General features: G+C 41.5%; 1 protein-coding gene across 5 annotated transcripts in view; it reads left to right on the top strand.

Moving 5' to 3' along the window:
* LOC144087060 (contactin-associated protein-like 5) overlaps positions 1-15,136 on the top strand; it is a 224,095-nt gene extending 208,959 nt beyond the window's left edge. For all 5 annotated transcript variants that reach the window (XM_077617334.1, XM_077617335.1, XM_077617337.1 and 2 more), the window contains 4 exons: positions 754-841; positions 931-1,128; positions 10,000-10,071; positions 14,155-15,136. In XM_077617334.1, the coding sequence (XP_077473460.1) occupies positions 754-841; positions 931-1,128; positions 10,000-10,071; positions 14,155-14,348 (552 nt within the window). In that variant the 3' untranslated portion in view covers positions 14,349-15,136. The remainder of the gene's footprint in view (positions 1-753; positions 842-930; positions 1,129-9,999; positions 10,072-14,154) is intronic.
* The last annotated feature ends 457 nt before the right edge of the window (positions 15,137-15,593 follow it).

Below are 15,593 nucleotides of genomic sequence, written 5' to 3'. Positions count from 1 at the left end.
AAAGTAATGAATAATTTAACCTGGAGAAATTTTGACAAGCATCATTCTGATTTTGCCTTCAAACCAAAAGTTGCTGTGCAATATTCATTCATCTTCTGTACCGCACATCCTCATAAAGTTTGCGGGGGCTGCTAGACCTATCCGAGCTAACTTTGAGCAAAAGGCAGATTAAACCCTAGACTGGTCGCCAGTCAGCCGTAGGGCACAGAAAGACAGACAACCAATTACATTCACAGTCATACAACCAGCAGAAATGGAGCCTGCCTCTGCCCGCACCGAAGTCAGGCGAGTGAATGCCTACACCATGAGGCGGCTTACTGTGCAATATGAAATAAATGAAATAATCAACTGAAGACATCATCACGAGGGCCAAGACTTTTCACACTCACAAAAAACAATTTCAATTTACCTCGCGTGGTCATTAAAAAATAAAATAAAACAAAGTTGGATGAACTTAACCCATTTCAACCCAAGTTAACAAGTTTTAGATTTTTGCAATATTTTCATAACATTTGCATAAAATTGGAAAAATCCTTGAAGTAAGAAAATAATTACAGGCTGTCCTCAAATGAGTAGAGAGGGTTAAATTGGTTTACGGAAATTTCGTGGGTTGGGTTGTGATGATAAATAAGATAATAAGATGCAGACTTATCGTAATCAATTGTTTGCATAATTTTCAAACATTTAAGTATTTACACATTTGTTCCTAATTTACTCTTGTTTTTCGGTATATTTTGCTTTCTTGTCAAATAGGTGGACCATGATATCTACAGAAACTACACCCTATCTTATGATGGAGAATTAGTTTTGATCAAAACTTTGATGTTGGGCAAAGTTATCAGTAAGTTCTTGATGTTGTTCAAGTTGCTAACCAAAAGTGATGAAATGGCTTTTGAGCCAAATGTATACACACTATTGGCATTTCCACAGGATTGGATGCGTTCCAAGAGGAGGTACATGAGGCCGCTTCGAACGGTTTTGTGGGCTGCCTCTCTTTGGTGCAGTTTAACAACGTGGCAGTGCTCAAGGCGGCACTGACCAACCCTGGAAGCTCATTAGTTACTGTCCGCGGCCCATTGGTTCAATCAAATTGTGGCACATTGGCAGACTCTTCAAGATCATTGCAAGGTATGATCAACAAAGGTTAATGTTGACATTTGTTTGGTTGTTTTTTTACCCTTAACTATACTTGGAGATCTCAGCATAGTCCAAAAATGCTCTCACAGTTATGTTCAAAATTTTCTAGTATTTTGTTTCCATAGTAAGTTTAGGCCTACATTGTCATTGGAATCTGCTAATTTTATTCAACAATTTATGTTTGCATATTCTTGCTGCTCAATGACAAGCAAATATTTCTGATATAATCCTTTCACACGTTCTTAGCACTTACCGCATTAGCAATACATTTTTGTAACCGTCTTGGAGTTTGAACAAAATGCACGATATGCTTTGGTTCCAGACAGGAGGAAAGACCCGTTGATAGGTTCACCAATAGATACGCTTTAAGATAAGGGAGACCTCTGAGGCATATTCTGCTTTATCTTGCAAGAGAGAATCGATCCTGACTCACCTTTGTCCCAGATCATTCTAAAGAACCGAATCCTCTCCTGCCCATTTAATTGCATTAGAGTCAAAACAATTAAGGCTATCTATTCAAAACAATTGCAATTAAGGTCAGACATAAAAAAACAATTGCATAAGAATTAAAACAAGCAAGCATCCATTCAGCTCAGGAATCAAAACAATTGTGAGTCTTTTCGAAGGGCGAACGGTATCGCCACCTGGCCCGGAATCTAAGTCAAAACAATTAAGAGTCCTTCCCGGATCTTCATTGTGAACTTAAGACAGGGTGAGAAGTCGAGGTTTCAAAACAATTTTGATAAGTCCAACTTGATAGAGACATTTCCCTTTGTTTATCAAGGTTGCAAGCAGATGTACTAAAGTGACCCTTTTTAGTGTCAATAGGCTAAGTTAAACAAAGCATTTCCAATATATAATAATGTATAAACCTAAAGAAAGCGAAGCAGATATATAATAAACCCAACACCCGCTTTATTCCAAAATATAGGCTGAGCACAGTACATTGAAAAGAATAAGGACATATGTTCTCTTTCGCCATCGTTATGGCCAAAACACATCGTCTAATACCTTTCTTGGTAGGTCAGCCCAACCCCTGCTCATTTAAACATAGGATGTTATCTATCACTAACGGGTGACTCAATATTCCACAATATTCCCTCCTTTTGTAGTTTTTTTTAAACTACAAACACAATAGTACAGTTCTAACATTCGAACAGATCAAACAATTCAGTTCTTTGGCCTTCCCGTGCACGTCGGTCCTGACGAAGGATGATTTCGCTTTTAGAGGATTATTTTGGCTCTGTAATAACGGCATCTGGGGTACCCCGGTCCCTTTTCTTCCATCACCCGCCGATGATCTGCACACTGTCCGCTGGAGGGACCCCAAGTCAGGAAAGTCGTCCGTCGTCGTTCTGAGATGGCGGGCGCTCGGTCCACCTCTACCCATCGTCAGCCTCCTGGATGGATCCTCTTTGTTTAGACTAACTAAGGTTATCAGGAGCAAAGTATTTACTTTGTTGCAAGCAAATGTATAATACAGTAATACCTCGATTATCGAGGTTAGTGGGAGTGTGGATGGTCGTTTGTCTCTCTGTGTGTCCTACGACTGATTGACGACAGGTCTATGGTGTAGTCTGCCTTTTGCCCGAACACAGCTGGGTTAGGCTCCAGCAACCCCTGCACCCTTTCGAGGATGGGTGGTATGGAAGATGAATGATGAAATGAATGAATTAAAAAAATTACAAAACTTAAAAAAAAATCCCCAGAAAAAAAATGCGATGTAGTGAAGCAGCGATAACTGAAGCGCGAAGTAGCGAGGTGTTTCTGTAATCCTGACATTTTCCCCCTTTTTACTATATATTTGCACGCAATCTAATGCCCTTAATGAAACTTCCTTATGCCTAAATTTTAATAATTCATTTTTATGACAAATATACCACTTAGGTGGTTGAAGGATTTGCAGGTCTGCTCTTTACCCAAATTCCCCTTATTTGCAGGTCAGGTCTGAAAAAAGGAAGAACAAATTCATTCTCGTCCAATTCATATTCATATTGATCACAGACATCAATGCTCTCACCAGTAGAATGTATAATAAGTGGATACAATTCTTGCAATTTGGAATTTAATTGCAGTACAGTAATATCTTGACATACGATTGCCCCGACATACGAGCAATTTGAGAAACGAGTAAAATTCCACGCAAATATTTACCTTGAGATACAAGACAAATTTTGATATACGAGCATACAGCCAGGTGGCCCACGCGAGGGGCTGCTAATGAGAACAGCATGGGCCCTGTCTTTCTCGCCGCAACTCCCTAGTGTAAAGATACCTTCAAACAATGAGTGGAGCGTTGCGGGAGCTCAGTAGCGAGGAGGAAGTGAAAGGGGGGACCGCCTCGCTACAAAGGAAATTAAACACATGTTAGCGAAGTGGGAAGACTTTTCTGATTATATGGAAAGGAGTCACCCGAACAAGTTGGCAAGTGGTCGTGCGTTGTCTTATTGTGAGGACATTTGTAAGCGTCATTTTCAGAATATTTTCAAGGGAAGACAAAAGTAAACAAACCTCGATAGGTTCCTTTTAAAAACTCTGGCTCAAAGGCAGGGTGGAGGCGGATAAAAAAGACCTAATCCGGGAGAAGAAAGGTAACAAAATTAAATTAGAATTAAATTTAGTGTAATGTCCCCCCTGCTAAATCATTTTAGTAGTATTTTACATCATAAAGACTAGTTATTTATTACTCTGTTGAATAGATGGCAAATTAGAACAAATAAAAAAAAAATTCCATTCTAATATCCTGTTTTTTGGTGTGTTTTTTCGGAGGGTGGGAACGAATTAATTTGTATTTAGTTTATTTCTATGGGAAACGTTGATTTGAGATTTGAGTAAATTGACATACGAGCTCAGTCCCAGAACGCATTAAGCTCGTATCTCAAGGTACCAATGTAGTTGTAAGTCAACTTTAAAAAGTGCCTGAGCAGGGAATAAGACAACGCCCACACTCCACAATGCCTCTTCATATTCAGGTTCCGGGTCTGCAGGCCTTCATTGGCTCTGGTTAGGGACCCATCGGGTGACGTGTCGTTGCAAATAAAGGTGCAACATTGATCTTCAAAAATTAACACACGCCCCTTGCTCCGCAAGAAGCATATCAACCGCTTTGCGGTCCTGGAAAGCCATTAGACTGCTGGCTGGCAGCTGTTCCTTCATTGGGACTAATCCCTGCTCAGTATAATTTCCATGTTTTTGGACTCTGTATCCTAGCCATATTTTATTTGGAGTAACCCAAAGAAAAATAGACTCAACGTGCTACAATTTCGTTTAGCCAACCCATACTCATCTGGTACACCTCTGGGGATGCAAATTGCATCAATGAAAGTCGGATTGCCTTCGCTCCATGAGGCTCAATTTAGAGCCGCCAATTGTATCTCCTCGACTGTAGATGGAAAAACAGATACTGGTACAAGCAGTGAAACCAAACACATGGTCCTATTGCATTTTGACAGGAGTAACATAATTTATTTGCACCACACCACCACCATAGGTCAAAATGTGGAATCAGTGGCGCAATTTGTCTTGGAACATGGGTACACCATGTCTCACCCTGTAAGGTTCAAAACAGGTAAAGTTAGCAGAAGCAATATTTGTGAAAAAAAAATTGCTTGTCGTTTACTGCTTTCATAACAGGATAGACACCGTTTCATATTTTTTTTACTAGCAGGACACAAGTTTTGTTTTGTCATCACTTCCATTATACAATCAGGGGTCGTTCGCGCAGGTATCACGCTTAAGAGAGGTCGGGGCCCCATACATGTTATACAGGTTTGATTTATGGTAGTTGCTGCGCTCTCCATTAACAGCAACCAATTATTGCCAGCTAGGGCAATCCATGTCACAGAAAAAAATCATCATCTGTGGTAATTTCAGATTTTAATTTTACAATAGCAGATCTGGGTGTTTCCTCCTCTGAAGTTTTTCCATATTTACTTGTATAATTTGTAAAATAAAATAAAAATTGGATCTTCCTCAGATTACCACGATCAGACAAGAATATTTTCCACAAGTTAGTTTATCGGTTTGAACATGAATTTGTTGTGTGTCATCCAGGCTTGCCAATTTGGACCAGTTTCCGCAACAAGGTTTCCCCAATTTCTTTTCAGGACTGTTAAATACCATACGTGCGGTTTACCATTGTCTGGTGCTCTGTATGGAACTACATTTGACGATTCTAAAAAGATATTTTCCCCAGGGAAGGATAATTTCAGTAGTCTTATTGTGTAGAAGGCAGAACATAGTTTGTGTGTTCACTCTCCCAGGGATGTCATCTCGAATACATGTTCGGAAATCAGGTTCAGTAGGTGTTGTTATAGCCGATTGTATCTTCCCCCAAGTTTCACTTGTCTGGTCGTTCATTTTAAGCCTTTGTAAGTATATTGAGTCTCAATTGAAACGCTTTCACATTTTTTTGGCCTATGGAGACAATAAATCCAATATACTAAGAGATCACTCTGGTTAATGTCATTGCTCCCAGAGCAATAATCCTTCTAATCAATTTTGGAGTGGTTATCTCATTCATTTCCTTTTATTTTGTCAGAAAGTTTTTCCCTCACTTGCCTCCTCAAACATTTCAACTTCTTACAGTGCAAAAGGTGGATGCACATCCCCTCTTGGATATTTTCATGTCTGCTGGTTGGTCAGCAAGTTGGTATGGACATTCCCACTTTGGGTAGTGCCAGTGCTTCTTCTTTTTGCCTCAGATGAGCACCCAGTCTCCTGGCACCACTGTTGTTCTGTTTCCTGTTGGGAAGCTCAATCTCCATCTGCTAACCTAAATTTGATGCGCTTCTCCAAAGATTTCCCAATACAGCCAAATTTGCCTCGTCATCTAATTCTCATTGCGCAGTGAATAATGGGAATTTATAGTCAATCAAATAAAATCTGTCGGGAAAATTTCAAACCAGTTAAAGAAAACATCTACCATGAATGGCTAATACTTTTTCCCCGCACTGTCATTTAATTTGATAATATCCATATGGAGTCTTTGAAATGGATATATTGATTTTGGGGATTAACCATCCCTTGGTAATCTATTGCCCTGGGGATTATGTGGAGCGCAGATCAAACAATCCCTTCAAAAAGATTTTATGTTAAGAAAACAAATTAACCTGAAGTTGTATAGTGGCACTGGACTCAGCCCTGACCCCCCTTGTTGAGATATGAGACTTCCCATGAGTCAATATAGCAGCCCCCCCTAGAAAGCTTATCTTAAATTTGTTTTTTCCCGCATTCCTCCCAAAATCCCCATTTCGCAGAGCATCTTATTTGTTCATCCACACCTTAAGTTTCAAATTTGGAATTTGCTGTTGCATTTTCATTAAAGTTTCATTTGATGAAATATTTCCACCATAATTTGTCGCTGCCATCCCTGAAAAGGGCTTATTGGCAATTTCAGAAATCAATTCCAAATTCTCAAATCTTGACCACCTCAATATCTGATCGATTGATTATATCTCTGTGGCCAGCCAATCAAAATAGAAGAAGACAGACAACCATTCACGCTCACACTCATAACCAGGGGTAATTTAGAGTGTTCAACCAACCTAGCATACAGTGGGGCAAATAAGCATTTAGTCAACCACCAATTGTGCAAGTGCTCCTACTTGAAAAGATTAGAGAGGCCTGTAATTGTCAACATGGGTAAACCTCAACCATGAGAGACAGAATGTGGAGAAAAAAAACTGAAAATTACATTGTTTGATTTTTAAGGAAATTATTTCCAAATTAGAGTGGAGAATAAGTATTTGGTCACCTACAAACAAGCAAGATTTCTGGCTGTCAAAGAAGTCTAACTTCTAACGAGGTCTAATGAGGTCTCCGCTCGTTACCTATATTAATAGCATCTGTTTTAACTCATCATCACGATGTAAAAGACACCTGTCCACGACCTCAGTCTCTCACACTCCAAACTCCACTATGGCCAAGACCAAAGAGCTGTCGAAGGACACCAGAGACAAAATGGTAGACCTGCGCCAGGCTGTGAAGACTGAATCTGAAATAGGTAAAACATTTGGTGTAAAGAAATCAACTGTGGGAGCTATTATTAGAAACTGGAAGACATACAAGACCACTGATAATCTCCCTCGATTTGGGGCTCCATGTAAGATCTCTCACGCCGTGGCGTCAAAACGATAACAAGAATGGTGAAAAAAAAATCCCAGAACCACACGGGGGGACCTAGTGAATGACCTACAGAGAGCTGGGACCACAGTAACAAAGGCTACTATCAGTAACACAATGCGCCGCCAGGGACTCAAATCCTGCACTGCCAGACGTGTCCCCCTGCTGAAGCCAGTACACATCCAGGCCCGTCTGCGGTTCGCTAGAGAGCATTTGGATGATCCAGAAGAGGACTGGGGGAATGTGTTATGGTCAGATGGTAGAAACACAGGTTCTCATGTTTGGAGGAGAAAGAATACTGAATGGCATCCGAAGAACACTATACCCACTGTGAAGCATGGAGGTGGAAACATCATGCTTTGGGGCTGTTTTTCTGCAAAGACACCAGGTCGACTGATATGTGTAAAGGAAAGAATGAATGGGCCAAAGCCAGGGCAACAAAGGAGTGTCTTTGTAAGAAGCATATCAAGGTCCTGGAGTGGCCTAGCCAGTCTCCAGATCTCAACCCCATAGAAAATCTGTGGAGGGAGTTGAAAGTCGGTGGTACACCCTGATCAAGCTAACCAAGAGGGAGGAGAGTGGTACATCCCACACCACATGGTGAATCAGAAATCCAAGAACTGAATCGTCTTCAACTGCTCATTTCAGTATTGAGGCCAGAGTCTGAACGATTCACTGCTGCCAGGACCAACCCACAGCGCCTCACTTTTGGGAGGGTTATTACGCTTCCGGCAACATGCTCGCATTGTGAAACTGACTCCCTAAGCTACCAACATAGACCTATCAAGTATGGTGTCCCAACAATGCGGAACATCTACAGAGTCTTAGTCTATCTGTACGACCCTTTAGGACTTCTTCTGCCATATACAACCTGAGCCAAGGTGCTAGTCAGACGCCTTTGGGAGAAGCAAAGAGAGTGGGATGATCCTCTCCTACCCCAAGACCTCTCAAGCATGGCAAAGCTGGGAGCAAGAACTACAGATTCTCCCCCAAGTCAGTTTACCACGACCATACCTACCAGCCGCGACACATTCACGTGTTCTCTGATGCTTCAGAACAAGTTTACGGCTCAGTAGCGTACTTGGAGACAATCAACAAACAAGGTCAGGTACATCTTTCCTTTCTCCTTGCTCGCTCCAAAGTTGCTCCTAAGCACCTGCTTTCCATGCTTCGGTTGGAGCTGTGTGGAGCTGTTGTAGGAGCACAGTTGGCAAAACTCATTGAAAGTGAAATCATGCTGAAAATTGTGCAGATGTTCCTTCAGACAGACTCCACCGCCATTTTGACGTGGCTGCAGTCAGAGTCTTGTCGCTTCAAGGTATTTGTCGGCACCAGAGTGGCCGAAATGCAGGAACTCATCAGCCCCCAGTCGTGGCACAATGTGGATTCCGCAAGAAACCCTGCAAATGACATCACAAGAGGCAAGCACCTGCAAGACCTGGTGAAGCCAACTAGGTGGAGTCAGGGGCCTCCGTTTCTGCTCCAACCCCCAGATCAATGGCCAGTCCTATCAAGCTGGGACCAAAATGAGGATGTTTCTGAACTGAAGAAGTTGACCTTCTGCGGCACCATTGCGACCAAAGCCATCAACCCCAAGAACAATCAACACGACACCTGGCAAGCACTGTTAGATGCTACTGTGCAGGAGCTTCAAGGGGCAGCTGATCAAAGCAGCAACTATACTGCTGAAGAAGGCAGAGGTGCTTATTCTACAGCGAGCCCAGCGAGAGTTTTCCAGATGAAAAAGACTCCAGAAAGCAGGTAAGCCTGTTTCGCCCACCAGGCAACTGATCGCCTTATTGCCAGATAATGCTAAAGAGAGGGAGCTCATCCGCATTGGAGGATGGCTGTCTCATGCAGAGAGTTTGGAACAGTCAGCTAGACAGCCCATTGTGTTTGGACTCAAGTCACCCTTCCACCAGACTTCTCATCCAACACTTCAACAGTCATTTGCATCACCCTGGAACCGAAAGAGTCTTTGCAGAGATTTGGCGTTCCTATTGGATCCTGAGAGGTGGCGGGGCCATATGTCGCTACCAGGGTTTGTTTACAGAATGTCGTCGCTGGAAAGCCAAACCTACAATACCCAAAATGGTGGATCTGCCCCCAGCCTGCTTGCGCCTTTTCAAGCCAGCCTTCTTCTCAACTGGAATGGACTGTTTTGGCCCTTTCAAGTAAAGATGGGTAGACGCATTGGTGCATCATTTTCAAGTGTCTTACAACCAGTGGTGTGCACTTGGATCTGTTAAACACACTTGACGTCAACTCATTCCTGGTGGCTCTTAGAAGATTCATTGCCCGCCAGCAGAGCTGTATTCTGACCAGGGAACCAATTTCCGTGGTGGAGAGAGAGAGCTCCAACATACACACTCCTATCCATAACACCAAGATACCACGATTGCACATGCTGTCAAGTGCCTTTGTTCCAAGTGCCGGATAAAAGTCCCAAACCCAACACCTCTCTTCAATTCCTTGTGTTCTGTCCGACAACCCCAAGCGAACAAAGCATAAACCATCTTGAGTAAGCACCTTATACAGTCCAAGAAAACCCTCTCCAGTTGTGTTGTTTTATGAATACCGGTCTATGTTTACACCTGGTCGAGATGCAATTGCTGCATGAGTCAGCCTCGGCGCATTTAAGTACCACTGCTCTAAAAAAAAATCATTGCCAAGAACATGGCGAAATCTTTCAGTCATATTATAAATCTCTATTTAGGAAATGTGTTGGGTGTGTTTCAGATCAAACTGTGAAAACAAATAATGGAAAGAAGCACAACCATGAGACACAGAATGACGTGGCTGTTATAGCAGGTATGTGTTCTCTCAGAACATTTTTAGCAGGAATGTACTCACTATACTATTACAGGCATTTGGTAGAACGGACGTTTGGTCGCCGGGTTCGCTCGCTGTCAAATTATGACAGAGAGTTTACTGTTGATATTTTGATATTAGATATTTAGATATTAAACTCAGTCTCTCTCTCTCTCATGATTATAATTCTGCGAGCTGGTTTCAACAGTAACAACCCGGCGACCAAACGTCCGTTCTACCAAACGTCCGTTCTACCAAACATCCGTTCTACCATACGTCCGGTCGACCAAACGTCCGGTCGACCAAACATCCGAGGACCAAACGTCCGGGGACCAAACGTCTTTCGACGAAACGTCCGAGTACCTTTGCTGTGCTATGCATGTGACTGAAATTTTCCTTTCTCATCTAACCCATCTTTCAAAAGAGAATTTTTATAGCGCAACAACTGTCTCTTGGTTCTCAACGAGCAGGGGGGACTGGTGAATTTAATTGTTTAATATAATTGAGGAAACCAGAATGAGAGAAAACCTGATTACCAAAATAATAGCAACAATTGAATATACTATGTGTATATATATATATATGTGTGTGTATATATATGTATATATATATATATATATATATATATATATATATATATATATATATATATATATATATGTATATATATATATATATATATATATATATATATATAGTATATATATTTATATGTGTGTATATATATATATATATTGATACAGCTCATATTGGCTCTTCAGGAATACCACATAAATACTGATATATAGATCAAATGGTCACAAAATTTGCAGTAAAAGGTAGTGCAAAGAAACACACTATGATATAGAGTAAACACATTATTCAGAATTGTTAGGTGGACCCAAACAACTGGAACACTGGCACCTCACGGATGCAAAAATCCATATTTGTGACGGGAATGAATTGATTGTCTTTAACTTTCCTGCAAAAACCTCACCCCCAACCTCAAATCCCCCTCCACACCAGACAAATTTCAACATTGACATTTGCCAGTGACATTTAACAAGAAAACACAGATGGTACTGTATTGTTGTACATCATTAGTCACCCACAAATTAAGAGCACATTGGAGAAAAATAGGAAACAATGATATTAACATTTTACATATAACGTATCGTAGCGATTTGGTTCAGGAGTAACCTGACTTGTGAACACTATTTTGCGTCATTCAAACAAACTTTGATAAAATATTGTGTTGTTTCAGAATTTAACACATTCATACTTTACAAAAAGTCTCTATCTCACACCACGAAAACACCATGCACTGAGTGTCTCACATATTGCAGACATCCTCCTAAGAATATTAAATCTCCAAGTGCTAATTTTATTCAGGAGACAAAATGTATTATTCTTGGGAAAAAGAAAAGAAAGTAGTAATGCCAGTCTATGGTGTAGTCTGGCTTTTACCCGAATACAGCTGGGATAGCCTCCAGCAACCCTTGCGAAGATGCACGATGCGGATGATGAATGAACGAATGCAAAGTTCTAATAGTACTGCAATGTGATTTTGATCTGACTGTACAATTTACTATGGGGAACTCTATGCATTGAATGCATTGTAAATAAGATAGCTGTGTGATCTTTTTTTTAACTGGTGGATCTCATCTATGGGTGGCCCGATGGCACGAGTCGTTAGCGCGTCGGCCTAACAGCTCTGGTGTCCTGGGTTCAAATTCAGGTCAGTCCACCTGTGTGGAGTTTGCATGTTCTCCTGCGTGGGTTTCCTCTGGGTACTCCGGTTTCCTTCCACATTCCAAAAACATGCACGGTAGGCCGATTGGACACTTTAAATTGCCCCTAGGTATGGGTGTGAGTGTGCACGGTTGTCCTTTGTCTCCTTGTGCCCTGCGATCGGCTGGCCACCGATATTGGGTGTAAACTCTGGTCCGGAGTCAGCTGGGATAGGCTCCAGCACCCCCCGTGACACTAATGAGGATAAAGCGGTTCAGAAAATGAGATTAGATGAGATGTTGAAATGGAATTCTCTTTCATGGGGACCCTGAAAAGTGAAAGCAGGTTTTAAGGATCTCCAAAATGAAGGGTTTTTGTTGTTTCGTGGCTTGACGGTAGAAGCCACTTTAAAAAGCAGATAAATGCCGCATGTGCGCCTGCTTAGAGCTGCAAAAACTGTAGTCAAGTTTTGCAAAGGCCAAAAATGCGAACTCGGGGTCGATTTGAATCAATTTTTTCAAAGGTGAAATTCAAAAATCGGGCCCTGTCATGACACAATTCACTATTGAAGCTAACCATAGTCGAAAACCGCATTAAAATCGGACGTAAAATGTGGAAATGGCGTCCAATCCGTATGAAATGGCTGTCCAAATCGAGGGTTTTTATCCATCTTTAGCAAGACGACACGAATGACATGGAAAATAATGCACGTGCAATGTTGTCCTCGTCATGGTGCTTTTACAAAACAGAGTAGTTTTGATCTGAAAGTTTCGCAAGTACCAGAAAAAATGGCCCAAAGTAGCACTTTTCCGACCTCAAAAATGCGACACCCTGGTACAATATTGATTTTCTGAAAAACTGGAGTCCAAATTTGAAACTCGGCCGCGGTGCATCCCCAGAGGCGTAAATTTGCCAACTTTTGGTGAAAACTGCATTCAAATCGGATTTGCGGTCTTGTCTCCATTTCACCCAGACCTCACGGACACGCATACACACATGTGCACACACATTCTCAGAAATAGTAACATGTATAGGTAAACCTATTATGCTTTTATTATTTTTAAAGGTTTAGGGTTAGTATTAAATATTGTGGAACATTTTATTCTAATTCAATGTAAAATATGCTTCTACTTATGAAAAATCTAAGTTACAAAACAACTTCTGGAACCAAGTACAGCCATACCTCTACTTACGAATGCCTCTAGGTACGAAATATTTTTGATATAATCAAATGAGTGACTCGAGATATGAAAAAGTTACGAAATCTCCCAAAAAGTAAATGCATTTCCTTATCCGTTATTTTATTTTGAACTCCCCTTAAGTGATTAAAAACTGTACCATACCTGTCAACCTCTGCCGATAACTGCCCTTATAAATGATTATGATTCCCCTTACAATCCCCCCAAAAACCTTACAAACACCGTACGAGTCATACACATAAATATATTTTTGTGCAATTTTTGCCATTGCACGTATGGACATATATGGACATATCGACATTCATCGCTGTCTTTTTCCCGAGGAAATGATACTCCGGGCCCGGTTCTGATGTCTAAAAAGCTCCAGTATTTGTATTTAATCATTAAATGCTGCTAGGAAGTGGATTTTAACCGTTGAAGGCGCTACGAGAAAACGCACGGACCGAATCTTTAGGTGGCCCAGTGCACAAGGGGTTGCCACGTCCACCTCACAGTTCTGTCCGAGGCTTTAATCCTTGGTGGGTTGTTACCTTGCTGCGTGGAGTTTGCATTTTGCCTAGTTGAACTTTTGGATATTTTGTTGATTGGAACAAGTTCAATTGAACCAGTGTAAACTACAACTACCACAATAGTAAACCTGTTATTAAAAGACAACATATTTGCAGTATTATCTGTGTATTGGAGGAATGAATATAGCCAGTTCTTGTACCGTATTAAATGATATCTGTGCACCTAATGTCACCCCATTGTTTAATTTTAACCTGAGAGACATACATGAATATTTGAAGAAAAATCAGTCAAGGTAATAATAGCATTGTATTCATCACATAGTCACATTGTGTGAAATGAGTTGATCCGTGACCACCTCTCAAGCGACGCAATAATCAATAATCATCTATGTGGCTCCAAATCATTTTCATTATCGTCAGTGGCGACATTTGCTGGCCCACCCATTACATCCCTGTCGCCGCTACTCCCACTTTTTCCCTCCCATACTGGCCTTTCCTCCAGTTTATCTTCGTAGCATCTTAATTGACTTTCCACGGCAGCATTCGCAGGTGCGACATTCATTTCACGCAAGCTTTTATTCATGAGATTGTTAGCAAAGGATGACTCTCAAATGCTGATTTAATGATTTTTTCATACTGATAGATCCTCTCTCACTGTTTCTTAGGAGCTATAACAGCGGCGGCCTTCATTGGCGTGTGCGCTCTCGCCGCCACTACCCGCCTCCTCTACCTGCGGCGGCAGGCCCAACCTGATGGGGGCGTCAAGCGCGAGGGTGCCCCTGGTGTGTACATAGACTACAGGACTGAGACACGCCCCCACGGCTCGATACGGGAGAACATGAAGGAATACTACATCTGATCTTTCTGAAGCACCAAAGTCATGTAACCTCGACGCTAGCCTTGGAAGTCTCAAAGACACACCTGGATTTAAAAATTGAATAACTAAAGCCCAGAAGCTGGAACAAAGACAGCCTTGAACATGTTTCAGCATGCAACTCCGTCTTTATTTGATGTGGGCGCAACTGAAATTGCGGTTCCTCTCTTGTACACAGCAGAAGATGAATGTTAGCCTTGAGGGGACGACACCGGTGCAAAATAAGACGCATTATAAGATTTCTGACGTGCCGGATATTCCCACATTTCCATGAGAACTCCTGAGGGAATGTGCACGTGAGCACCATCAGGAACGTAACGTAATAAGGTTAAAGCTGACCTACTAAAGTGTACGAGTGCCTCATTTAAATACCAACCTCCTAGAAAAGGAGCGTTTGAGTTTTCTGACCTGGTGACGCTTGCCCCTCACAGTCTGGACACGAGACGAGAATGCCAATTAAATCTGAGTGGTGCAGCTCTTTTGTTAACCATGTGCACAGATTGGATCCTCTTCCTGCTAGGGAGTGTTTCTGCATTTCATGTTGGCTTCCCTCAGTGTCCCTTAATTCACCCTTTGGGCTGCGTGCATTGAGTTGTCAGCTGGCAAATCCTGAAAGTGCGTATACCTTTGATAGCTGTACACCCTTTTCTCCTTGTGTATTATTTTTCCAATATAAGAAAAAGATGTATATTGTAATCATGACAGTGAGGCAGATAATTAAAGCAGAGTAATAAAAGGATTAGAGTATGCCAATAAAAAAATATAAACATTGACTTGTTCTCGTTACCAAATGTATGCTTCTGAGCATGCTCGGGACAAACTATCAAGTTGTCAACTACACAAGGTGGCCTCTTGGCAGTATCAGGAATCGCGGCTGCGATGGGTACCGTATTTTCTCGCATATTACCTTCTCCGCGTATAAGCTGTAACCTTAAATTTGCCTTAAAATCGTTGAATTTTATCATTTCCCTCGTATATCCTCCTGACTACCAGTAGTTCAAATGTGTCCTCTGTAGAGGATATTTGTAATATATAATAAATATCTCCCACCCAGTGCATCCAATCGCATTAACTCCTTTTGTGCGCTATAAAAGACATTCAGAGCTTTCTAATGATACCAAATTTCTTTTGCAGTATTCCAATTACTTCAGATAGATGGGGAATTTCAAAACAAATGTTATTGGACAACATTTTTTCTTTCCTTGTAGTCAGGAGGATAAGATGCCCCCT

This window comes from Stigmatopora argus, chromosome 13 (assembly GCF_051989625.1).
Source record: "Stigmatopora argus isolate UIUO_Sarg chromosome 13, RoL_Sarg_1.0, whole genome shotgun sequence".
Taxonomy (NCBI): Eukaryota; Metazoa; Chordata; class Actinopteri; order Syngnathiformes; family Syngnathidae; genus Stigmatopora; species Stigmatopora argus.
This window is presented reverse-complemented; position numbering and strand designations above follow the sequence as displayed.